At 40.6% G+C, this 27,636-nt stretch overlaps 1 protein-coding gene across 3 annotated transcripts; it reads left to right on the top strand.

Moving 5' to 3' along the window:
- The first annotated feature begins 2,432 nt into the window (after positions 1–2,432).
- Positions 2,433–25,528, top strand: zgc:171971 (uncharacterized protein LOC569690 homolog). 3 transcript variants are annotated; one of them, XR_005637818.1, is made up of 9 exons: positions 2,433–3,398; positions 5,115–5,161; positions 5,283–5,437; positions 5,517–5,641; positions 11,275–11,386; positions 15,166–15,452; positions 22,105–22,257; positions 23,096–23,228; positions 24,572–24,676. XR_005637818.1 is itself a non-coding variant. In XM_039788202.1 (8 exons), the coding sequence occupies exons 1-8, from the start codon at positions 3,207–3,209 to the stop codon at positions 24,710–24,712; spliced, it is 1,212 nt and encodes a 403-aa protein (XP_039644136.1). In that variant the 5' UTR covers positions 2,433–3,206; the 3' UTR covers positions 24,713–25,528. The 3 variants fall into 3 exon arrangements, 2 of the variants coding, with proteins under 2 accessions (XP_039644136.1, XP_039644135.1); XM_039788202.1 differs by lacking the exon at positions 23,096–23,228 and having other exon boundaries at positions 24,572–25,528; XM_039788201.1 differs by lacking the exon at positions 23,096–23,228 and having other exon boundaries at positions 22,105–22,263; positions 24,572–25,528.
- The last annotated feature ends 2,108 nt before the right edge of the window (positions 25,529–27,636 follow it).

Genomic DNA, 27,636 nt, shown 5'->3' with positions numbered 1-27,636 from the left:
CGCTTTCAACCTATTCATGTCAAACCACTTGTGATGAACTCAGCTAACCACCCTACACATTGCACAAAGCTTCTTTTTTCAAAAAACTCATCCTTTAATTTTTTTAATATTTTTTTATGTAAAAGAATGCTTTAAATCTATTATGCAGCCTGTCCTTTTGACCTATTCAGGTCAAACCACTTGTGATGAACTCAGCTAACCACCCTACACATTGCACAAAGCTTATTTTTTCAAAAAACCCATCCTTTAATTTTTTAAATATTTGTTTATGTAAAAGAATGCTTTAAATCTATTATGCGGCCTGTCCTTTTGAAACTTCCCGGAGCAACCCCTTATGTTAAAATCAAAAAGGTCCTTTGCACTTTTCAGTCAAAACTGCTTTTTTTTAAAAACCCATCCTTTAATTTTTTAAATATTTTTTAATGTAAATAAATGCCATAAATCTATTATGTGGCCTGACCTTTTGACCTATTCACGTCAAACCACTTGTGATGAACTCAACTAACCCCCCTACACATTGCACAAAGCTTATTTTAAAAAAAAACCCATCCTTTAATTTGTTTTATGTAAAAAAATGCTTTAAATCTATTATGTGACCTGACCTTTTGACCTATTCAGATCAAACCACTTGTGATGAACTCAGCTAACCACCCTACACATTGCACAAAGCTTCTTTTTTCAAAAAACCCATCCTTTAATTTTTTAAATATTTGTTTATGTAAATAAATGCTTTAAATCTATTATGCGGCCTGTCCTTTTGACCTATTCAGGTCAAACCACTTGTGATGAACTCAGCTAAGTCCCATACACATTGCACAAAGCTTCTTTTTTTAAAAAACCCATCCTTTAATTTTCTTAATATTTTTTAATATTAAAAAATGTCATAAATCTATTATGTGGCCTGACCTTTTGACCTATTCACGTCAAACCACTTGTGATGAACTCAGCTAACCACCCTACACATTGCACAAAGCTTATTTTTTCAAAAAACCCATCCTTTAATTTTTTTTATGTAAAAAAATGCTTTAAATCTATTATGTGGCCTGACCTTTTGACCTATTCACGTCAAACCACTTGTGATGAACTCAGCTAACCACCCTACACATTGCACAAAGCTTCTTTTTTCAAAAAACCCATCCTTTAATTTTCTTAATATTTTTTAATATTAAAAAATGTCATAAATCTATTATGTGGCCTGACCTTTTGACCTATTCGATCAAGCCGCTGATGAACTCAGCTAACCACCTACACATTGCACAAAGCTTCTTTTAAAAAAAACCATCCTTTAATTTTTTTATGTAAAAAAATGCTTTAAATCTATTATGTGGCCTGACCTTTTGACCTATTCCGTCAAACCACTTGTGATGAACTCAACTAACCCCTACACATGCACAAAGCTTATTTTTTCAAAAAACATCCTTTAATTTTTTAAATATTTTTTAATGTAAATAAATGCCAGAAATCTATTATGCGACCTGACCTTTTGACCTATTCAGGTCAAACCACTTGTGATGAACTCAACTAACCACCCTACACATTGCACAAAGCTTATTTTTTCAAAAACCCATCCTTTAATTTTGTTTTGTTTTGTCTTTGTGCAGTAATGTAGGATAGTTAGCTGAGTTCATCACAAGTGGTTTGACGTGAATAGGTCAAAAAGTCAGGCCACATAATAGATTTATGACATATTTTAAAATATTAAAAAATATTAATTTTTTTTTTAAATAAGCTTTTGTGTACGTAATTAGTTAAGTTCATCACAAGTGTTTAACGGAATAGGTCAAAAGGTCGCCACTATAATAGACTTATGACATTTTTAATATTAAAAATATTAAGAAAATTAAAGGATGGGTTTTTGAAAAAAGAAGCTTTCAATGTGTAGGGTGCTAAACTGATTAGTCATCACAAGTGGTTTGACCTGAATAGGTCAAAAGGACGGACGGCGCATAATAGATTTAAAGCATTTTTTACATAAAAAATATAAAAAAAATTAAAGGATGTTTTTTTTTTAAAAATAAGCTTTGTGCAATGTGGGGACTTAGCTGAGTTCATCACAAGTGGTTTGACCTGAATAGGTCAAAAGGTCGAGCGCATAATAGATTCAAAGCATTTATTTACATAAAAAAATATTTAAAAAATTAAATTTGGGGTTTTTTGAAAAACGAAGCTTTGTGCAATGTGTAGGGTGGTTAGCTGAGTTCATCACAAGTGGTTTGACATGAATAGGTTGAAAGGGCAAGCTGCATAATAGATTTTTCGAATGTGTCGAATATCCAACGTCCAATATAAAACCAACTTTACCACGGTTAGAGTAGAAGAAATAGTGAATTACTACTTGAGTCAAAGTACATAGTTACGTTCCACCACCACTTTGACAAAAAAGTATTTAAGAGCTGAGAATTTGTTCGACCCCTTCACCTCTCTCTCACACACACAGCAGACCAACGCCGCCATCTTGTGGGTCCACTCGTGTAGTACGTTTAAGGAAAACAATAGCAGTGCAGTCGCTACGGAAGGAAATTAACCTCCTAAATCCCTTTAAATTGGACACGTTAAACAGGTGGCAAAACGGATCTGGTAGAATAATATCACCGGTTGAACATTTTTAACGTTTTTACTATCTGTTTTTCTGCAACCGCTGAGTTCCGGTCATAGACTACGACCGAGATGTGTCCGAGATGAATTGTTTATATGCAGCCTTCAGGAAGCATAACGTTACTGTGCACTGCAGCGAGAGCGGATATAGCCTACCTAACGTTAGACTTACTAATAATAACCAATAATAATAATAACCAACGGTATCGGTTTGCTCAACCCAACATGTTTGTCTGAGTGAGGGTTGTTTTGCATTCTGGCGCAGTCTGTTTCGATACAGCTAGTGCGAACAAAATGGAGGGTAATAAGTTGCTGTTAAGTTGCCCGATGTAACGTTATATGGACCAGTGCAGTTTAGACTGCGTGAGTTAATCAGCTGGTTTCTAAATATTTTTGTTGGACAGAGAGAGAGTAACGGACAGATTAAGAAATAACGTTAGAGTAAAATCACTCCATTAAGACGGCTTTACTTTCAAAATAGAAGCGCAATGGGTAACACAACTGTAACGTTATTGATTATGTGCACAGTAAAAACAAGATTTATTGTTATGTGAAATCTCTTACCTACAGATACTAAATAAATAGAATAGCCTATTAAAAGATAACACAAAATGAGCGACTGTAGGGATACAGCAAGCTTCCCCGGCTCATCCAGCCTCAGCAGCGGGACCGGGCTGAGTTTAGCCGCGGACAGAGCACTCCCTGGGCGGGTCAGGAGTGTGTCCTCCCCCACTCCTCCTGGAAGACTGACGTCCCTCAGAACCAGGGACCTGACACTGGGGGGAGTCTTCAAAAAATCAAAGGTATGCCTACTGTATGGCACACGACAAAGGCGTGGAAACACGACATGTTCCTGTATGATATAAAAGCATTAATAGACTGGGCAACAAAAACTGTTTACAATTAACAAGTGCCTACAAGTAAACATGTCTACAGTATTAAATGAATGTTGCGTCACAGGATTCCCATACACTCTACACTGCAATATAGGATAATATACTCCAAACCAAACTTTGAAAGCTCCCTTACTGCTTAAGGGTACTTTTTTGCACCATATCGGTAAACTATGTGTTTAGTAAGTCTGTTGTCAGGCATGCTAATTAACCTGTTTCACAGTTACAACGTCACATGGCTCCAATCTCACATCATATAGTAGGACAGTTGAGCAACAGAAATGTGTCCTTTTTTTTCTTTTACTTCTATTGCACAATTCATACATGCAATACAAAGTGATTTACATGAGAAATAATAAAACAAGGATAAATACAACACATTAAGATAAAGATAATAAAAAAGACAATATAAAGTAATTGTTAGGTAAAAACTCTTAAGGTGAAGCAATGTTAAAAAAAAGATGTCTTAAGATTTTGTTGATGTAACAGTGCCTACAGTTTTAGAGTCTATTAAACCACCAAGCAGACTACTCCATAGTTGAACGCAAATAAAGCCATCTTTTTTCACTTGATGAAGAAACAGTAGTGTAGAAACGTTACTCTGTTTTTGTTTGCACAATGAAAGGCTCCAAATCAATCAGTGTGCTTCAGTCCCTTTTCCCTTGGAAGTTGGCTGTCCTTGAGCTGAGAGGCGCCTGATTTAGCTGCATGCTGGAACATGCACAGAGAACCCTGTTTCAAGGCCAAAATAGTTTAGTTCTTTCTAGTCTCGCTTTGCCAGACCATCCACACGCTGCGGAGCGGAGGAGGGTTGGCTAGTCCACATAGCATTCTGGGATGGGAGCAAAACATGCTCTGGTTTATCGGCATTTCTTTAAACCAATCACAATCGTGCAAAATAGTTGTGCAAGAGAAAACTCAGATTGGACAGATAGTCTAGAAAATTCGTGCATCCTGCAGCACCGGAGCAATCCCGGAAGTGGACCGTCAAGTATATAGACTAAATTCTTTCATGCTGGATTAAAACTATGGAACGACCGATACTGTTTTTTTGTTTGTTTGTTTTTTAAGGCCGATATCAATTATTAGTAGTTAGTGAAACCGATATTTGGATCCGATATGCATTTACAGTAGTAGCGCACATTTTAATAAATTAACTTTATCTGTTATCAGGCAAATAAAACGCGGATACAGATAATCTGCAAACTGCCAAAGAAACGGGCCGATAATCGTCCAGTGCCGATAATCGTCCAGGGCCGATAATCGGTCTATCACTAATTAAAACGATATTGTTGAACTGTTTACATGGTGATAAAACACATTTCCTTCTTTCACAGGAAGGTCAGGGTCAACGTTAGGGTCTCAGTTTAGAAACTCATTTGGCTCTGATGGCTGCTTTAATGTAGGTGCTAATGGGAGGGTCACAATTAAAAAAAGTCATTCTGCTCGTTGGAAAGAAATATTGTTATCTTCATTAGCACGCAAAATAAGTCATATTGAATCTAGCAGCTACAAATGTATAGCATATTAAATATTCCATGTTTTTGCATCACCTTTGTTTTAAATCCCAATGAAGAAATACTTGGTATTAACAATGTTTTGTATTTCTTTGTGTTTTTTCCTAAGAAAACTTTTGAGCCAAATGTCCATGCTGTGAGGAAAAGCAAAGATGAGTGAGTGGCCATCAATAAGATAATTCCAGTCTCCTGTTTATTCATGAGTTTTAAACTTAGCAGTGTGCTGTTAGTATGTAGTGTATAGTGATTATAAATGTCATATTCGATTCTTGCCCAGGTTAAAGGAAGAGATCCGTGTGACTCCAAAAAAGGAGAGAAGAGAGAGGGATGAGAGGAGGAGAGAGAACAGAGGGAGGAGGAGAGAGAGGCCTCAGACTATCCAGTCTCACTCCATCTTTGAGCAGGGTCCTGCCGACACCGTACGCAAAACAGGTGCACAACTTCTTTCTTTTTCCTTTCTTTTTCAGTGGAATTTGAGCATCCTTCACAATCAGCCCATCTGTCTGTTCAGGCTTGCGTGGTGCTATAGACCTGCATGACTCCACCACCTCTCCTGTCTGTAAACTGGTGAAGAAAGAAAGGAAAGACTCGGAGGAGGATGAAGATGAGATACTCAGTAAACTACAGAGAGATGATGTGAGTATTTCCTGCTAGCTGCTGTACCTTTTAAAAGGATACATTCACAATTGTTCAAGGCTGTCTTAAAACAACAGCCCATATAATCATTTTTCTTTCTGTAATTTGTACTATGCAGCTTCAGCAGTCTGATTTAGGCAAATCAAGTAGGTTAGTCTTTTTTTTTTCTTCACAATTTAACATACAAAAACTAAACCTACAAGACATACTCCAAAACACGACCACACAAAACAATAAAGAAAATAAATTTTTCTTTTGTGGGTTATCCATTATTCAATGTGAATTCATCATTTTATAGTCTTTATATAATTCAGTACTAAGGACCATGTGGATAAGAAATCTTGCAGTCTTGAATGCCGTTTACTTGTAATTTCTTCAATGGGCAACAAGTCTATTATCTGCTCCAGCCATTGATCCAATGTGGGTCCTGACTGGGAAATCCATGTAGTAAGTATACATTTTTTAGCAATATAGGAAAACATTGTAAACACACATTTTCTTGTATAGGGAAAGTTATTTTACATATCATAATTCAACAAATATAACATGGGGCATAACTCAAAAGTACAGTTACATATATCTTGAATTGCTTTATGAATCTTCTCCCAAAAGGAATTAAACAGCTTTACACTACCAAAATAAATGCATGAATGTTCCTAATTCAGTTCCACATTTCCTACACATAGAAGAATTGATATGATTGAACTTATTAAGCTTCACTGGAGTTATATAGTATTTATACAAGAATTTATAATTAGTTTCCTTAACTTTAATGTTTATAGTTAAAGGTGAGGTCAGTTCTGTACACAGAGTTAGCCATTCTTTTTCACTAAACTTCTTTTTAAGCTCTAATTCCCAATTTGTTCTCAAAGAAGAAAAAAAGTTCTGGGAACTTTCAGAGAAAATTCTATAAAAGTAAGATATCTTACACTTAAGCGAAGTAGCAGAGATAATAAATTGTTCCAGCTCAGTGGGATAGAGTCTAAGTTGTCCCTTTTTATGTAAAGATACGATGATGTGATGAACCTGCAAGTATTTAAAAACATTTGATATTCTGTACAAATAACAGTAAAGGATTTAACGGACTCTGAGTCTTCATCAAACACATCTGAAAAAGTTTTCAAACCATGGAGTGACCAATTTCGAAAGTCAGTTTGAGAGAGAGCTTGAAAGTCGGGGTTAAATGCAATAGTAGAGTTTTTGGTTATATGACCTTCTGTGCTCAGATACCTATTACAGTCCTGCCAAGCTTTCAATGTGGCTTGTAAAGGGGGGAACCCCTCTACATTCATCAGGGACTGCAGTTTGTTAACATAAAGTGTTGTTGTGATCCCCAATGGATAGCATGTTAGTGATTCCAGTGCTACCCAAAGAGAACTAGTTCCCAACTTCCAACTTATAATATTTCTAACTTGGCAAGCCCAGTAGTACCATAAAAAATTTGGAAGTCCTAACCCCCCTTTTAAACATGATTTTTTTAAAGTGGACAGCTTAATCCTTAGGGTCTTGTTGTTCCATATACATTTAGTTAAACATCTATTAATTAACTTGAAAAAAGAAAAGGGAATATAACATGGAAACATATTAAAAGCATAAATAAACTTAGGGAGTATACTCATTTTAATGACATTAATTTTCCCAATAAGAGACAGTGGGAGAGCAGATCAAGTCTGAAGTTCCTTTTTGCATTCCTCCAGCAAAGGGTTATAGTTTTCCTTAATAGTCACTTGTACTCCAAGATATTTAAAGCCATATACTGACCAAGAGACGGGGCGTTCCTTCTTAACATTTTCCTCATTTGGAATGTTAAAGGAATATTTCACCGCTGAAAGATGAATATATCTTTAAATTGGGTCACTTATGTAGTAGAAATGTGAAGAAAAAAATGAAAATTGGTGACTTCTAGGCCTGTGTTTTTGGCTTATATGGATGAAAAACACCAAATCCCAGAATGCACCTGCTTCGCTGCTTTATGAGTCCACTCCCAAGCCACGCCTATCTCTTGACAGACAGAGGCATTCAACTCAACTCAAGCGTATTTTATTGTCATTTCAACCATATACACGAAACAACGTTTCATCGTGACTCAAGTGGTGTTACACATTTAAAATGTATAAAAACGACATACGAAACGAAAAAGCTACATTTAGTGCACACACTTTATAGGCTCCGTAAAGTTCAGCTAACGCATACTAGCATTAGCGCTTGGTGGGCTGTAAACACCGAGTATAAACACAGCCGTGAATTAGCGTGGAATGTAGAATGGTCGGCATTTAATGGTCACAAACTCCACCAGCAGTTAGCAGTTAAATGGATACAAATCACCACATTTCTGCACCACTCCGTCTTAACACAGCCCCCCTCTTTTACCCGGCGACAGAGCGTCTCTAGCTCGGAGGGCTAGCAGGCCTGGTAGATGGACAGTCCGGTACACTATTCAAGCATGTTTCCACAACAACAAAAACATAGCAGTCTCTGAACTCGCATTGGGAGTTTCGTTGAAGTTGGATGTAGTCCAGTTTGTTGTCTAATGAGCGGACACTTGCAAGCAGGATCCGTAAAGTTCAGCTAACGCATTGGTGTAGCTAAACACTGAGTATAAACACAGCCGTGAATTAGCATGGAATGCCGAATGGTCGGCATTTAACAGTCACAAGCTCCACCAGCAGTTAGCAGTAGCTAGTTGGATTTCATTTCTGCACCAGTCCGTGTTAACACAGCCCACCTTCACGGGCCGGCGAGAGCAGCCTGGTAGCTGGATAGTCCCGGTGCCGGTACACTGTTGTTCAGCCATTTTTCCACAACAACAAAAACACAGCAGTCTCTGAACTCACGTTGGGAGTTTCGTTGAAGGTGGATGTAGTCCAGTTTATTGTTTAATGAGCGGACACTTGCAAGCAGGATTGATGGGACAGGTGGCCGGCTAGCGTTAGCTTTCCACCTAGCCGATGAGGATGTCCCCTAGCCGGCTAGTGGCATCGAGCGACACCGCTGGTCTCCGTGCAGGCAAAGCTCAGTGTGCCGAGTATTCCGTCTGTAATAATGTTTCCTGCATATTCTCCGATCTGTACCAATGTATTCCGGTGGTACACACGTGCGGTAGTTTGAATGCACATAATTGTTGTAAATGTTTGCTGCTGAAAACAGAGAGCCTGTTTAGCGAAGCTTCAAGATGGCTGACAGTCGTTTTCATTCGGAATACCTCGGCCAGACTCGGCAGTCCAACCCCCTGTGGGCGGGTTGAAAACATGAGGAAGTAGCTCCTACTACTGGCTGTAGTCCTTTGCCTCTTACCAAAAAATCTTCTGATGACGCAAAAATCGTCATTTTACGTCATCGTGAGGTTTTTTTTTCCAGACCCCAAATGCAGAGATCTCTCGTCTCAGGGGGACATGAGGGAGGGAAGCACGGTCATTCAGAAATACTACCGGGTTTCTACTGATACAAAGCTGAATGCTAAATCAGTGAAGTATCCCTTTTAGAGGGCAAGCAATTGATTTTTGTAAGTTAACCTTATACCCTGAAGTCTAAGAAAATGTTTGAATATCTGCCAAAACATGGCGCACAGTTGACATAGGTTCAGTAACAAATAATAAAGTATCATCGGCATAGAGAGAAATTTTGTGATGTTGTATGCCTGCGGTCACTCCCTTTATCATAGGATTAGTTCTCATCATCTCAGCAAACGGTTCTAAAGCAATAACAAATAATAATGGGGAGAGAGGGAAGCCTTGCCTGGTACCTCTTCCTAAGTGCACTTGGGGAGATTCTACATTATTAGTACAGACAGTTGCATTTGGAGTGTCATGTAATGCTTTAATCCATTCAATGAAATTGTAGCCTAATTTAAATTGATCTAGTACTAAAAAAAGAAAATCCCATTCTAAGCGGTCAAACGCCTTCTCAGCATCGAGAGATAATAATGAAGGTGTTTTTTCCTGGTTCAGATAATGTATGATGTTAATATTATCGGATGAGTGATGGCCTTTAATGAATCCAGTTTGATCTAAATTTATTAATTTTGGGAGTATTAATTCTAATCTCTTCGAGTTTTGTAATAATTTTATAGTCACAATTAAGCAAACTTATAGGCCTATATGAGACACAACTTTTAAGGGTCTTTACCTTCTTTCAATATGACAGAGATTTTAGCTGTTTTCATAGAAACAGGAAGAATGTTATGACTAGAGAAGTCGTTAACCATTAACATAAAAACTAATTTAAGTTGTGGCCAGAAAGTTTTATAAAATTCTCCAGAAAGACCATCCGGGCCTGGAGATTTCTTTGCTGGTAATGATTTAATTACAGAAAACACTTCTTCCTCAGACAAGTTTTTATTAATGGTTTGTTGATCTGAGACTTTAACCTGAGGTAGATCTACACGGTCTAAAAAGGTTGTTGTCTCAGGGATTGAAATATTTTCAGATTTATAATGGTTAGTCTTTTTTTATTCTATATCCTTCTTGTTCCACTTCCGGGATTGCTCCGGTCCTGCAGGAAATTCCACCGGATGCATGTATTTTCTGTTTCCTTCTGCTTTCTTTGTGTTGGAATTTTATATCTGGTGGATTTGTGTGGACTATGGTTAACTGCTCCTCAGATCTCTGCAGGGTAAATCCAGACAGCTAGCTAGACTATCTGTCCAATCGCAGTTTTCTCTCGCACGACTATTTTGCAGCAGCTCTGTGAGAAGTTTTGCACCGCCCATGACGATTATGATTGGTTTAAAGAAATTGCTACACAGTGTACCTTTTTAATATGAGAATATTGACTTTAACATCCTATCATAAAACTAAAGCAGGGGTCCAAAACTTCCGGCTTTTTCTCAGTCTTTTATTTAAGAGTGCTTTTCTAGAAAGGCTGGTCTTATTTCACATAGGCTAATTAACATTTAAGAAGTTGAACCTAACTGTGCATCACAGCACTCTGATTTACATGACACAACTGATAGAATAATGTCTCTTTCTGGACCTGGAGGACAGAGGAGATGTTTTTTAAGGAGTTTAATGTGGCTGTTTCCTGTCTCATCTGCAAGCAGAAAGCTGCTGTTTTCCGGAAATACAGTCTGAGCTCATTCCTACACGAGAATTGAAAAAATAAAGTCCTAAGGTTTTGCACAATGTTTAGCTGTGCAGCATTAGTTTGTAATGACTGACCTACTGGTTAGTCAGTGAGTTTTAATTAGCACTGCACGAAATAAAGAAAATATGCGATAATGTTGTTGAATATCGCAATAAGTACTTAAACAGATAACAGATAAATAAACAGATATCAAAATGTACCCAGTTCTGCATTTCTGTTGCTTTTAGTATTCTTCTAAAATACAACAAATTGCATGTTGAATTTAAAACAAAGGAAATAATTTCTGACTTTCTTTTATTGAACAAATTGAACATTGAATTAAATATAAAAGGCACCACTAAAAAAAGAATGTTAAAAATGAATGTGTTTTCTACTGATATTTTCTTGTGTCTATTGCGATATGTATATTGCGGCAGTTGATATTGGGATGACGATTAAAAAAAAAACTACATATTGTGCGGTCCTAGTTTTAATTCATATTATAATCCGCAGTAATAACAATCACCCATCTCATCATTGGTCATAACTAATGTTATATGTTGCACCTACAGTTCATAGATGATCCCGGGCTGAGGAATGATGACAAGCTGAAACCCATCCAGCTGCCTCTGTGTCAGTCCAGTAGCTTCAATAAGAGACGAACACTGCCAACCACCACAACATGTGAGAAAAACCACCTCTGACTACTACTGCTACTACCACTACTGTCTCCCCACTAACAGTGTCACATTACATGCCTGTAAACAAAGAGCTCATTTCTTTCAGGACACTCACTTTAAGGTATTAACCATCTATTTCAGCAATATGCACTCATGTGATGCTCTGGAACAAATCTGAGCAAGCTTTAACACAAACTATCGCTGAGCTAACAACCCCCCTGACAGAGTCTGAGATACCCAACTTTTAATGAACACATAATAAAGGTCTCATGACATGGTGCTCTTTGGATGCTTCTATATAGACCTTAGTGGTCCCCTAATACTGTATCTGAAGTCTCTTTTATATAGACCTTAGTGGTCCCCTAATACTGTATCTGAAGTCTCTTTTATATAGACCTTAGTGGTGCCCTAATAGTGTATCTGAAGTCCATCCATCCATCCATCTTCATCCGCTTATCCGGTGTCGGGTCGCGGGGGGAGCAGCTCCAGCAGGGGACCCCAAACTTCCCTTTCCCGAGCAACATTAACCAGCTCCGACTGGGGGATCCCGAGGCGTTCCCAGGCCAGGTTGGAGATATAATCCCTCCACCTAGTCCTTGGTCTTCCCCAAGGCCTCCTCCCAGCTGGACGTGCCTGGAACACCTCCCTAGGAGGGGCCCAGGGGCATCCTTACCAGATGCCCGAACCACCTCAACTGGCTCCTTTTGACGCGCGGAGCTGCGGCTCTACCCGAGCTCCTCACGGATGACTGAGCTTCACCCTATCTCTAAGGGAGACGCCAGCCACCCTCCTGAGGAAACCCATTTCGGCTGCTTGTACCCTGGATTTTTCGGTTCATGATCCAGCCATCATGACCATAGGTGAGGGTAGGAACGAAAACTGACCGGTAGATCGAGAGCTTTGCCGCTCTGGTTCGCTTGCTTCGCGCGATAACGGATTGAAAAATGTAATACCGCACCCGCTGTGCCGATTCTCCGACCAATCTCCGCTCCATTGTCCCCTCACTCGCGAACAAACCCCAATGTACTTGAACTCCTTCACTTGGGGTAAGGACTCATTCCCTACCTGGAGTAGGCACTCCATCGGTTTCCTGCTGAGAACCATGGCCTCAGATTTAGAGGTGCTGATCCTCATCCCAACCGCTTCACACGGCTGCGAACCGATCCAGTGAGTGCTGAAGGTCGCAGGCCGATGATGCCATCAGGACCACATCATCTGCAAAGAGCAGCGATGAGATCCCCAGCCCACCGAACTGCAACCCTTCCCCACCCCGACTACGCCTTGATATCCTGTCCATAAATATTACAAACAGGATTGGTGACAGAGCGCAGCCTGGGCGGGAGGCCAACCCTCACCTGAAACGAGTCCGACTTACTGCTGAGAACCCGGACACAGCTCTCACTTTGGTGCGTACAGAGATTGGATGGCCCTGAGAAGAGACCCCCTCACCCCATATTCCCGCAGCACCTCCCACAGTATCTCCCGGGGGACCCGGTCGCCAGGCTTTTCCAGATCCACAAAACACATGTAGACCGGTTAGGGCATACTCCCAGGCTCCCTCCAGGATCCTTGCAAGAGTGAAGAGCTGGTCCGTTGTTCCACGACCAGGACGGAATCCGCATGTTCCTCTTCAACCTGAGGTTCGACTATCGACCGAACCCTCCTTTCCAGCACCTTGGAGTAGACTTTACCAGGGAGGCTGAGAAGTGTGATACACCCTGTAATTGGCACACACCCTCTGGTCCCCCTTTTAAAAAGGGGAACCACCACCCCGGTCTGCCACTCCTTTGGCACTGTCCCAGACTTCCGCAGATGTTGAAGAGGCGTGTTAACCAGGACAGCCCCTCCACACCCAGAGCCTTGAGCATTTCTGGACCGGATCTCATCAATCCCAGGGGCTTTGCCACTGTGGAGTTGTTTGACTACATCAGTGACTTCCGCCTGGAAAATTGACAATGATCCCCCATCATCCTCCAGCTCTGCCTATAACATAGAGTCGCGTATAGTCGGATTCAGGAGTTCCTCAAAGTGCTCCTTCCACCGCCCTATTACCTCCTCAGTTGGAGGTCAACAGTGTCCCATCCTTACTGTACACAGCTTGGATGGTTCCCCGCTTCCCCCTCCTGAGGTGGCGAACAGTTTTCCAGAAGCACTTTGGTGCCGACCGAAAGTCCTTCTCCATGTCTTCTCCAAACTTCTCCCACACCCGCTGCTTTGCCCCTTTCATGGCAGAGGCTGCAGCCCTTCGGGTCCTTCGGTACCCTGCAACTGCCTCCGGAGTCCTCTGGGATAACATATCCCGGAAAGACTCCTTCTTCAGTCGGACGGCTTCCCTGACCACCGGTGTCCACCACGGTGTTCGTGGGTTACCGCCCCTTGAGGCACCTAAGACCCTAAGACCACAGCTCCTCGCCTCCTCCTCGTATCTGAAGTCTCTTTCCCAAAATTCAGCCTTGGTGCAGAATTACAGCCACTAGAGCCAGTCCCACAATGAGCTTTCCTTAGGATGTGCCATTTCTGTGTCTGTAGCTATTGAGGAGGAGAGAGGGGGGGCAAGGTGGAGGGTGGGGGTGTGGCCTTGACCAACTGCCACTTTGCTCGTTTGAAAGCCATGATGTCTCTCTCTTTCTCATGGGTGGGCCAAATTCTCTGGGCGGGCAAAGCAGAGAAAGGGGAGGTAACATTGCTCCTTATGACCTCATAATGGTGTAGACACATATAGCCGACGGGCGACCGTTGACAGAAAACCCCGTCGATATGATCAGGTCCAAAAAACTGCCACAGAACAGACCAAAAAGACGAGAGGAGACGAGACGTAATACATCTGTATAACAGCAGGCGGCGCTAATCTGTAATGTTGCCCAAGAAATGAAAACCGGCAGCTGATTGGACGAACGCGTCACATGGGTTTGTTTTCTCCGGAAATTCAGAACCAGACTGTCATGGCGGCCGTTCAGAATACGATCTCATATTGTACTAAAATAGTTCACTGAAACATGTTTCTGAAAACATTTCAAGCGAGAAATAGGCCATGCAGTTGCTGAATCTGTCTACATTTCAGCTCAACAAAGGTCAGTTTAAAAGATTTTCATCAGATATTGAGAGACTGTAGTCACCTTATTCCGCTCATCATTTCCGGGTGAGTCCCGACTTCCCTGCCGCCAACCGAAGATGTCAGGTCGGCCAAAATGAATGCCGACAGCCCCCCAGATGGATGACGGCACAGGACACACCAAACAGATTTGAGTCACTGACCTCGCCAGACTGTCCCACGGCCGATAATTGTCCTGATGTGTCCCGGCCTTAAGGAGCAAGATTCCAGATCGGCCCATCTGAGCTTTCATTTTCTCAAAAGGCATAGCAGGATACCCAGGGCTCGGTTTACACCTATCACCATTTCTAGCCACTGGGGGACCATAGGCAGGCTGGGGGAATGCATATTAATGTTAAAAAACCTCATAAAGTGAAATTTTCATGCCATGGGACCTTTAAGTAAAATGCTAATCATGGAGGAGGCTGGGGGGATGTAAGGAGTTACATTTCTGAAGGCAGGCAGCAGTGTTGCATACAGACCGCATGAGTGCCAAATGTTTATATGGACCACCTATTATGAGAGATAAGATAGTGGACGTGTGAATGGAAAGTATATGGAACATATCAACTAAAAAAATTACTTCCATTCCTGCCTGTACTGCCACAAGGCTCCATGTCCGTGCATGATCAATAAGTAATCTGTTGCAGCCCGTTCTTGTGTTGAAGTGTTTGTGGTTGTCATGTTGGCAGGTGCAGAGAACCCTCCTCTGTTCAGACCTCCGTCCTGTAGGCCTCAGAGTAGAGCAGGCCTCAGCAGAACAGAGGTGCCCAAATCAGAGCCGCCATCTTTGGTAGAACTGCTGCAGGATATCAGCCTGTCTGGCAGAGAGGAGCTCTTCTTCATGCAGTTACCTGACAGTATGCCGGGCAGAGCGTCTGGACAGAAGGTTGACCCCCCTCAAGGATCTACAGCAGAGAAACCTACCAAGAAGGAAGGCAAGCCTGAAGACAAGAGGCCTTCACATCTACAAGCACAAGTGAGTTCTTGTGCACAATGAGCACATAACTTTGGCTTACTTTGCTGCATTCAATGCCTCCCTCTTGTTCTGCTTTGTGTTGTTACTGACCCTCTTGGGTATGGAGGAAATATTTATTCATAATTCAAATTGAAAGTCCAAAGAGAAATTGAAAGTCCAAAGAGAAAACAAAGCAAGATCAAATTAAAAATATTATTATTTTTCATTTGGCTTTGGCTTTTGAATTTAATATTTGGCTTTTGAATTTCAATTTAACATTGGCTTTCAATTTTCATTTAATATTTGGCTTTTGAATTTCAGTTTAACGTTGGCTTTTAATTTTCATTTAATATTTGGCTTTTGAATTTCAATTTAACATTGATTTTCATTTGGATTTAATATTTGGCTTTTGAATTTCCATTTAACATTGCCTTTTCGTTTGGACTTGACACATGTCAATGTAAATGAGGAGGAGTGGCCCAAAGGCTGGTGGGAGGGTCTGAAACGAAAGGGGTGAGAGGCACCTTATGAGCAGCAGGGAGAGCTGACTGCTGAGGAGCATCTGTCTGCAGCTTCACCACCAGGCTGGCTTGGCCTCTTATTTCACATGATAGAAAGGGCTAAACACAAACGACATTTCATGCAACAACAGTGAAGTTTTCATGTAGTTACTATAATTGGGCCCGTGTTAGTGAGGACTAGATTAGGACTGTATTTAAAGCTGATTCTGGTTCCCAACTTCACCCCAGGTGTGTCTGTTTAAAACACGACTCAGACAACTTCTCTCTTTTGATGTTATATTTAATTAAGCAACAGTAGAAACATGGGTGTGGGTAGCTCTGCTTACGTGTGTTTGTGTGTGGTCAGATCTCGAGGACGCACACACACACACACACAATCTCAACTGGATACTCATCGTCCGAACTGCCACCTCTCCTTTTTCTTTCTCTCACTTTTTTCTCCGGGTGGTGCGCGCGGTTTGAGGTGCGTGTCCGCGCTATTCTCCAACATGTAGCCTACTCACAACAATCACTCCTGATTGACGGCCTTTTGTACAGCCCGTGTAGGCTACTTTTTCAGACTTCCAGCTAACTAACTAAATAGCAGATGGAAATTATAAAAAAGCAATCGATTCTATAAATTAGATCGGGAGTTTGCCGTAGTAGCAGCAGCAAACAACTGGAAACTTTTTACAATTTTCATCTGCTATTTCACCACTAAATTCACTTCTGAGACTTTTTTATGCGATAAATTAACTGTGTAGAGTTTGAATATGGGCAATTTTACAAACGTTGATGGCCAATTGCACTTTTTCTCCGATGTTGTCAGAAGCTTCAGTCTGACGGGACAGCCAGCTGGTGGCGGCCGGGATCGCCTCCCTGCTAGCCGCCAATGATGCTCACAGACACCGCTGTTAGCTGGAAGTCTGAAAAAGTAGCCTACACGGGCTGTACAAAAGGCCGTCAATCAGGAGTGATTGTTGTGAGTAGGCTACATGTTGGAGAATAGCGCGGACACGCACCTCAAACCGCGCGCACCACCCGGAGAAAAAAGTGAGAGAAAGAAAAAGGAGAGGTGGCAGTTCGGACGATGACTATCCAGTTGAGATTGTGTGTGTGTGTGTGCGCGTCCTCGAGATCTGACCACACACAAACACACGTAAGCAGTGCTACCCACACCCATGTTTCCACTGTTGCTTAATTAAATATAACATCAAAAGAGAGAAGTTGTCTGAGTCGTGTTTTAAACAGACACACCTGGGGTGAAGTTGGGAACCAGAATCAGCTTTAAATACAGTCCTAATCTAGTCCTCACTAACACGGGCCCAATTAAAGTAACTACATGAAAACTTCACTGTTGTTTAGGGCTTTGACTCGAACCTCGTTATTCGAATATCATTCGAATATTAAAAAAAATAATGATATTCGAACGAATATTAGCCAGCCCTTAATATTCGAACCTGTTATGGGCATTATTTTTTGTAAATGTGTTTGCTTGTAAACGTTGTTTTCAGTTCAGATTCCGAGGCTTTTTCACGCATTTCAAAATGTAACTACACGTCGCGGCGAGGCACGTCTCTCGGCCGTGGTTCGGTAGCGGTGCATTCCCCCCTAATTCTCAAAGAAGGTGGCTGGCCCACGGCCAGGCCAGCTCAGCGGCGTCTTTCTCCCGTCGCGTTCCACTGTCTCTCCTACCTACACCAGCCCCCGCACTCTGTCCCTTCTCCCCTTCCTACATGCCTGCTCAGTGCTGCTGCACATGAGGAGAGAGCACAGAGGGGGGCTGCTCCTCAGTCACACAACAGAAGAGAAAGGTGACCACAGGAGAGAAATACATGGCGTGCTCGCTGGACAATACTCGCGACTATTTTTTATTTTACAGAAAGTCGCTGTCTTTTCTACAGAAAGTCTCCAGATTTGTCGCTAGTCGCTTTTGTGAAAGAAAAAAAAAGTCGCTAAGTTGACAACACCGCCCACGCACACTGGCTCGACGCACACACCAGCACACGAGTATAAACCATAGACTGTTACAGTCTATGGTATAAACATCAGACCACTTACGTAGGCTACGGTGAAAGCTCCGAACTTCCTGTCGAAAGCATACTGTTTGTGTTTAATCCAGGGTCTGACTTTTTATTTTATTTTTTAAACTGAAAGCATTTAATGGTCAAAATATTATTAATAAATATTCGAATATATTCGAATATTAATATTAAGAAACAAACGAACTTCGAATATGATTTTTGGGCAAAAGTCAAAGCCCTACTGTTGTTGCATGAAATGTCGTTTGTGTTTAGCCTACATCATCATTTTCTATCGTGTGAAATAAGAGGCCAAGCCAGCCTGGTGGTGAAGCTGCAGACAGATGCTCCTCAGCAGTCTGCTCCCCCTGCTGCTCATAAGGTGCCTCTGCACCCCTTTCGTTTCAGACCCTCCCACCAGCCTTTGGGCCACGCCTCCTCATTTACATTGACATGTGTCAAGTCCAAATGAAAAGGCAATGTTAAATGGAAATTCAAAAGCCAAATATTAAATCCAAATGAAAATCCAATGTTAAATTGAAATTCAGAAGCCAAATATTAAATGAAAATTAAAAGCAAATGTCAATTTGAAATTCAAAAGCCAAATATTAAATTCAAAAGCCAAATCCAAATGGAAAATTAAAAAAAAATAATAATATTTTTAATTTGATCTCGCTTTGTTTTCTCTTTGGACTTTCAATTTTCCCTTTGGACTTTCAATTTGAATTATGAATAAATATTTCCTCCATACTTGGGAAGCCTTTTTCCTGAATAATGCGTCAACCCTGATGATTTGTACTCTCTGAATTTACTTAGTGGCATCTCTTCATGCAGCTAAATCTGGCATTACTTGCTCAGGTTTTGAGACAAGGTTGAGGTTTCTGCTGCTGCCTTAAAAACCCCTGAGGAAGACACTGTCGTATACAACAGCAAACTACACGTTTTATGTCATATTCAGTATCTCCAGATCAATGCAGTGCAGCATTTGTTTTTGTTAAGAAGCAGAGAGATGCACTGTTTCAACCAGGCCTTCCAAGCGATCGTAGGTCTTCCAGAAGCTTTTTGATCCAGCCTGAAACTAAAGTGTCTTTCTACAATAAATCCATAATTATGAATCCATGTCAATCTATATCGCCACATCACTTCAAGCTAGCATCGTTATGTTTGTTTAGCATGAAAGCTAACACCTGGGCATTGCCAAAGAGGGCTTCTATGTGATCATAGGCCTTCCAGAAGCTTTGTAATCCAGCCTGGAACTGCAAGGTCTTTTCGGAGACTTAATGGACCCTTTTCACAGAAGAAATTTTGCTTTTTGGCTTTTTCCTTTTCCTTTATTGTGTTATATATCTTTTTTTGTGCATGTTATAGGTTTACAAAGTGAAAAAGCCCAAAGTCCAGGCCCTTGTTATATAGCCCTAGCTGCTAGCATGGCACGCCCTCATACTCTGCTTCTGACTGGCTAGTAGTCCTTACCTAGGTACTGTCAGGGCATGCCCTCATACTCTGCTTCTGACTGGCTAGTAGTCCTTACCTAGGTACTGTCAGGGCACGCCCTCATACTCTTCTTCTGACTGGCTAGTAGTCCTTACCTAGGTACTGTCAGGACACGCCCTCATACTCTGCTTCTGACTGGCTAGTAGTCCTTACCTAGCTACTGAGCATGTGTGACTCCCAACAAAGATGGAACAGAAGTGAGATGTCTCACTCTGTAGCTAAAACAGAGAGCTCAACACACAGGGTGAAAAGAGGAGCTGCAGCAATGTGCAGTACAACAAAAATATGGTGTTTAATGAAAATTAAACCACATAAACCTATTCTGGTACAACCTCTAAATACAATTATAAACCTGAAAATGAGCATAATATGAGCACTTTAATACAATGGAGGATGGGATTTAGTTTGTGTTATTTGACACTAACTGCATTGTCCTGGGGGCTGTTGCACAAAAGTAGAATGAAGAAATCCAGGATAACTGAAAAAGCACAGCTTGACTTAGTGTGGTCCGCTCATCACGGCTTAATTGGTTGCACGTTTGCCGAGCCAGGATGAGAAGGTGAAGCTATGTCAAGCCAGGTGTACATAGTTGGAATAAGTGCACGTTCACGGCTTTCTTAAATAGATCATGGTATTGATCACCGATTTACTGATGCTAAAATGAAGAATACGCATTGTGTATTCTTTACACAGAGTGAGCAGCAGCTTCATATGGAATTATCACAACGTGAAACACATTTGTAAAAAAGAAACCCGGCTGCTGTAATAAAACGGCAAGAGAAAGCGAGGCAGGCGATCATGAACCGATTGAATGCGTAATAGCCTAAAAATATACATTAACTGACCACTGCTCTGAATTGAAACTGCCATACCATTCAAGAAGTTTGGCTAATTATTTGCACAAATGAACAGTTGTACTGTTTGCCTTAAAAGTGAGCAGAAGACTGTTGTCAAGAAATGTACCATGAAGATCAGTTACAACCACTAATCTACAATGCTGTGAAGCGTGCATATTTCTTTCTTTCTTTCTTTCGCTCTCGCTCTCGCTCTCGCTCTCGCTCTCTCTCGCTGTCTCTCTCTCTCTCTGGGCTAAAATATAAATTACCTAAGGAATATATTAACTCCCACTGCTCGCTTTTCAGGCAAAGTGTACAACAGTTTTTTGTGGAAATAATTAGCCTAACTCCTTAAATGGTTTCATTTAAGAGCAGTAGTTCATAAATGTATATTTTTAGATATATGATTCAGTCGGTCCACTTCTGCCACGTTTTATCTCACTTTTTTTCTTTTTGTTTTTTACAGAGGCAGTTTCCTTCTTTATTTATTGTATGCTTTGCTTCCTAGTAGGCCTATATATGGACATAGACTCTGAAGAAATTGGACTCTAACATCTAGAAAATAGAAAGATAATTAAGTGATCCATTTAATGCACACTTTAAACATGACTGTAACACAGTGTATTCATCAGTTATTTCCCCCCAGCAAAAGGTTAAAAACCATTGAGGTGTCCTCTCCCTGTTGTTTCCTGTATGTACAGTATGTACATTAGCCTCAACTATATAGTTACTGGTCCAGTGAACTAAGGCTATAATTAGGGAGGCTTGTACAATTATAAAAACCTATAATAATTGTTCAATCCTCCCAAATGATGGTCCCAGTTCACTGGAGAGAACACACATTGTGTGCTAATAATGCCAAATACAGTGCACATGGAAGAGGAACAAACATGGTCCTTTATTAAAGACTATTAAAAGAAATAAATCATCTAAAATAGTAAAAGGTGTATTTGTCCCTGACCAGTCTGCTATTGTTGGGATCATAAACACGTGTATAGCACTTTATATATTATCCTTCATCACTGACTTCATTTAAAACACATTTTCAACTGTATCAGCCTTTTCTAATTATCTCAACAACTGCTGTAATATATTCATCAAACTTCTAACAACAATATGAATAGCAGTTTTCATACAGCAATATAACAGTAACAATGAATAATTATAAAGAAATAATGGTCACAACGTTATATAACAGTGCTTTACTGAACAGCAATATACACCTGTTGTCTTTTAATGCAGGCTAATAATAATAATAAATAATAATAAGGTAAAAGCACTGCTGAGTGATCATAAAGGCTCCTGGATTAATACATCCTGGCTGGTAGCCTGGTCAGGACCAGGCTAGCTGCACAGAATAAATCTCCACAGTAACTTTTGTGAAACCGAGTCAAGGCTAAATTCATCCAGGATAACTGGAATATCCCGGTTTAATCCCTTATCCTGGTTTTGTGCAGTAGCCCTCTGCTGGATGCCCAGCTCTACTCTCATCTCCTTTCACTAACAGCCATTCACCAAAATACCTAACTGGTGCAGAAAAGGTCAAACGGCACTAGTGAAAAGGTTTGCACAATGTGCCACAACAGAGCCATTTATATCCAAAATGTTTTGATTGGACTGTTAGTAAAGAAGTGTATTCATCTCGTTGTTTCAAACTTTTCTGCATATACATTTTTGTTATTTTATTTATTTTGGCCTAAAGATTTCAGTCAAATTTACAGACATTTAGTACTGTACAACATATCAACTGTTGATCTTTTTAATCCAGAGATGCAAGTCTCAGCCAGTTATTAACAGATTGTGGATCTCTGCCTGTCCTCAGGAGGCTGCGGTGAAGGAGGGCTGCCCGGTACTTTCCCAACTCCCAGAAGGATTTTTGGGTAAACTGCAGATCAGGAAGTCAGGAAAGGTGGAGCTGAAGCTGGGTCACATTGTCCTGGACGTCTCTGAGGGCGCTGCGTTCTCCTTCCTGCAGGTAGAGGTGTGTGTGTGTGTGTGTGTGTGTGTGTGTGTGTGTGTGTGTGTGTGTGTGTGTGTGTGTGTGTGTGTGTGTGTGTGTGTGTGTGTGTGTGTGTGTGTGTGTGTGTGTGTGTGTGTGTGTGTGTGTGTGTGTGTGTGTGTGTGTGTGTGTGTGTGTGTGTGTGTGTGTGTGATAATAACAAAGTATACATAACATTAGAAGAGGCAGAGTAAACTATTCACTCAGTCTCTTATTATGAGAACATCTGTGACTTTAAGCCCAGTTCAGACCAAAGATTCACATCGAGACCTACCTTCCTATTTACACCAATGTGACAATACGAGACGGTGTATCATCTCCATAGCGACGACTCTTTGTAATTCCATTCTAACACGTAGTGATATGCTTGCTACAGTTGCATTTGTATTAGTGATGATTCGGCAAAACAATGTTTTATTTCTCCGATTCACTGCTTTGTTCTATCGCCAATCCCTCTCTCCAGTCACTCTCTAGCTCGCTTGGCCACATTACCGTGCTCATGGGCAGTCGTTGAGCTACAACCAGCCTCTGGCGACTTCACCAGCTGAGTCGCAGCGACGGCGTCCACTGGTTCGAGCTGAGACGGGCCGGTTCAGACCGCTGCAACTTTTTCCCACAACGATCTAAAACGGTTTTGTCTCGTCGCGACTCTTTGGTCTGAACTGGGCTTCACTCAAACATGTCTATTTATGTTCAAAAGAGCAAACTATAGGCAGTCACACTCAGAGTGGTAGGAGTATGTGACATTTTGATAAAAAGCCTTTACATGGCTTGTTCATAAAACATTTTTTTATGACGGTTTTGACCATGGCAGGTTTTCATCAGGGTTCAAACGAAGAGACAATACCTGAGCCTGACTTGATGCTCTCAGGGGTGTGTCCTTATGGGGTCATTAGGAAAGTACATGGGAGATGAGTGTCATTCAAAGATTACTTCTCCAAAAAAAGGTAAAGCTGGGTATTGACTCAAACTCAATTTCTGTGTTGAATAAATATGAATCTTTTTTAAAGCTAATTTTTTGGGCATGTTAAGCCTTTATTTTATACGACAGCTTAGACATAAAAGGGGAGAGAGAGGGGGGGGGGGGAATGACATGCAGCAAAGGGCCGCTGGTCGGAGTCCAGCCCACGGCTGCCGCATCAAGGAGTAAACCTCTATATATGGGCGCACGCGCTCTACCAACTGAGCTAACCAGGCGCGCAAAATCAACTTTTTTATTTAGGTTTAGATACACTGTTGCATCAAGTTTGGAAATGAATAGATGTTAAACTCATACCAAACCCTCAGTTCTTAATAAACGTGTGTATAAAAGTGTGTAAAGACTTCTGTTGTAAACATGTGCCCTCTGGAATCAAATAGTGCCAAGCAAACACAAAAGTTCAACTTTCTTTTGTCTTCACATCAAAAATGATTATTTTAGCCCATTATACAACAGTATTTAAGACTACTAGAGCTTTGGCTCCCTCATCCTCCCAATTAGATTTTGGATCATTTTTTTTATTCGCCGTCATAAAAGTATTTGTCTTGTTGGAAGGATTTTTATAGAATGTTTGTTTAATTGACAGTCCCGTTATCAGACACATGACAAAAATATCAAACTGTAAACATATCTTCCCAGTAGAGTTGAACATTTTAAGGAATTTCAGTAAAATCATAATCTCCAAAAAAAAAAGTTTACAATTGTCTGCAATTAATTCATCTTTTTAAGTTGAAGCTAATTGTAATATTTTGTAGCACAGCATATAAGTGACCCTTTTTTACTCTTTGTCATAACTGAAGAGACTGCAGTTAGCAATGGATTCTATCTAAATTCTGAAGTGTGTCAAATACATCCCAGCATGTTTAATAAACCGACTCAGGAATCTTCAGGGTTTATGTTACAGTTTTCAGTGCTGATCCAGAATGAAAATCTGCGGAGGATAGCCGACTGTTTACTGCCTGGGGTGGAGTTCTGCATTTACAGATTCCGTGTGGCCCTATTAATAAGAATGTACAGTAGATTTCTATTTTAATTTTAAAAAAGTTAACATAATTTTAAAAACCTTTTTTTTTAGGAAAAAAATCTTTCCAAAAATTGGGTGAACAATATACCAAACGTTTATAATTGTAACATATCATTTATTGCCAAATGCAATCTACTGGAATTTTTTTTTGTATTCCTCTTTAAAACTGAACACTTAACTACTGTATTACAATACCAGGTTATGTCTGCCAATAATATGTGATTAAAAAAACAAAGCCACTCTGACACTATTGATAGAGAAGCCATCTATCCCTCTTCCTTCTGCAGCAACTGGTGTCTGTGCGTCTGTCTGATGGCCGAACTGGAGACATGATGGTGTTAGGCAACGTCCACCACAAACTGGTCTTATCTCCTGACTTCCAGGCTTTACTGAGACAAGCTGCACCGCAGCAGGGACAAGGACCCTGATCATCTCTCAGCCACTCACAGAAAGCCAACCCAGCTGAGAGGCACAGACCTTTATTTTCATTTGTTTGAATTGTGTGGGTTTTTTACCCCACCAAGTGATCACTGTGGAGGAAATGTATATTCTCCATACCTCTCCTCTGAGGTTTTAAGGCAGCTATGTAGGTTACCCTCAGTAACCTGTTTTCTTTGATAATTTTTATGCTATGGTTTAGTTTTGTAAATTTTGAACATCCACGTGTTAGATTTTTTGAGAGGTGCAGCGTGATTTACTCTTCTGCGTCAAATCTACGGTGTGGCTACGTACGCAGGTACATGGAGAGACGACCCTCGTTGGACCCTACGCCGTAGATTTGACGCAGAAGAATAAATCAAGCTTAAGACTGACTGAACAACAGCAAAACACCCCCCCAGCTATGACGCCCAGAGAAAGATCAAGGACGACCTTCACATCCGACATCAGGGACCATCTTTGAACAGAGACAGGCTGAAGTTCTAGTCATTGGTCTGACTGTGTTTTTAACTTACAGATGCTTTGATAACTCCATTTTCATAACTGTGCTTCTTTATTAATCCCTCTAGACCGGTTTCTCACCATGTGTGTAATGTTTTGGGTTCAGTAGACAAAATGGTGCAAAGCAAATGTACCTTCTTAGACTGCTTAAAGGCAGGGTTGGTAATGTTGAAAGTAGCATCCCCTGCTGCGTGCCGTGTCCGTTTATATTTGGGCTCCCATGGTAACAGGTTAGAGCTTACACACTGCCTGCGTGACACGCACGCTCGAGCTGCGCCCAAGACGCGTGCCTGCTAGAAATAGGACCGACACCTATTTTTCATGCGACACGCAAGCGTGTTGGAAGCGTTTCCAGGCAACATAGAATAGAAAAAGATGTTTATATGTCATTTGGACACAAATACATATTAATAAATTAAATGTTTGATGTTAGAGTCTCTAGGTTTTGATATAAATGCAGATATATAAATGTAACTTAAAAAAAAAAATCGATTTTCTAATATTGCACCTGTCAATACAGAAGGAAATATTCTGGAGCCTATTTTGCCGTCAATACTGCCGACGTCTTTGCTGTAATCAGATCAGTATATATTTATGTTTAACATGGTATTTTATTTTATCAATGGGGAAACATCCATGTGTCCAGACAAGGCTAGCAGCAGCAGCAGCGGCGAGTCAGACACCTTTCTGGTGTGTAAAAACGTAGAAAACGCCACGCAGCTGACACGCAACAGAAACGCCACGCTTACGCCACGCAGCCAGTGTGTAGCCGGCCTTACAGTGGCTACAGATATAAAAAGTGTATACTGGGAATAGTTACCAACCCCTGCCTTTAACCAGTAACTGCACTGATGTACAGCTGGATTTTGTAACTTTATTAGTATTTAGCGAACTTAGATATAGTAATATTTTCAGTAAACTAGATGTTTTGTTTGTCTGTTTGGGAGCCTGCTTTTTTTTGCTACCTCATCATTTAATTTGTCAGTTCTCCTAATCTATTTTTGAAAAAAATGACAGCCAAGCTTTCAAATCTGTAGAAGTACATAAACATGTTCAGAGTCTTGAATGACCTCTTAGTGAAAGAGATACAAGAGACTGCTCTATTTTCATTATGCTAGACCGAAGTGCAGCTTTTGATACGGTAGATCAAGTTATCCTGGTATATAAAGATGACTTTTAATGCTATTCATGGCTCCAGATCATGTGCGAAGCCTCAGGTCCTATTGGCTGTTCTTGTGTCTAGAGTATAGACTAGAGGGGACTTGGTGTTTGCTGTCAGGCCACCCCGGCTCTGGAATGACCTGATTTCATTTCATCATCTCCCTTTTTAATTATTATTAAAACAGGACACCAATACACCAATAACTTTTTTGTTTTTATGTCTTTTATACTGATACTCATTATGTTTTATACACTGTACATTGTTATCGGTCTGTTTTATCGTTTTTTTTACCGCCTTTATTTGAATTATGAATATTTGTTATCATTGTTTATCTGTATTTTTATTTTACAAATAAACATTATTGTTATTATACAGTAAGTGTGGGCCTACACCATTATAAACTTTCACATGTTAGTGAAACATGACTTTTCAGAATGATGTTAATAAACACTGCTGAAATTGACGATGCACATATTGTGCCACTGCAGCCTGGTCCGTGGCTGCCGGCCACAGCGTTCTCACTCAATACTGGACCAATTTTGTTTACATTAATCCCTTAGACACGGACGCATGGGAAAATAGGTTTGAAAAACAAAACAAAAAAAAGACCCTTTAAAGCTCGAGGATCAGTCAGTGTTTGCCACAGAGCTATTGGCAATACTATTGGCCCTGCAGTGGACAGAGGAGTATAATAACATTGCATCTGAAAGCTTTTCAGCACTAACAAGCATATAACTTGGAAGTTCATCATTTAGGAACAGCTATTATCAATGAAATATTCCAAATAATGTACAGAATGGAAATGTAGGGTCCCTGTTCATGTTGGTGTGGAGAGAAACCTTAACAAAGATTTCTGAGGGGGAAGCTCCACAGGGTGACTTCATGTGTTTAGACATGTAACGTGAAAACTAGCAGGATCACACATCCTAAAATTAAATATTAAGGTGCTGACTTTCCAACAAAGTCCAGACGCAGTCTGTTTGTAGTCAGCTGAGAAACTCTAGTGAAGCCTTGATTCAATTCAGGGTTCAGGTTTGATCTTTCTGTTTGTTAAACAGCAAGTATGTATCTGTTAGAATAAGAGAAATGGCTGGTTTTGGTGATACTGAGGTAACTTTATACCTCAGTATAACTTTAAACTTCGATTGTTATTTAGAAATATGTGGGAATAAGCTGCAATACTCCATTCATCCACAGAGTGGAGCTGCAACAGAAATCAAAGCAGAAAATATCCATTTACAGTTTTTCTCA

Source organism: Perca fluviatilis, chromosome 21, assembly GCF_010015445.1.
Source record: "Perca fluviatilis chromosome 21, GENO_Pfluv_1.0, whole genome shotgun sequence".
NCBI lineage: Eukaryota > Metazoa > Chordata > Actinopteri > Perciformes > Percidae > Perca > Perca fluviatilis.
Note: the sequence above shows the minus strand (reverse complement) of the source record. Positions and strands in the feature narration are given on the sequence as shown.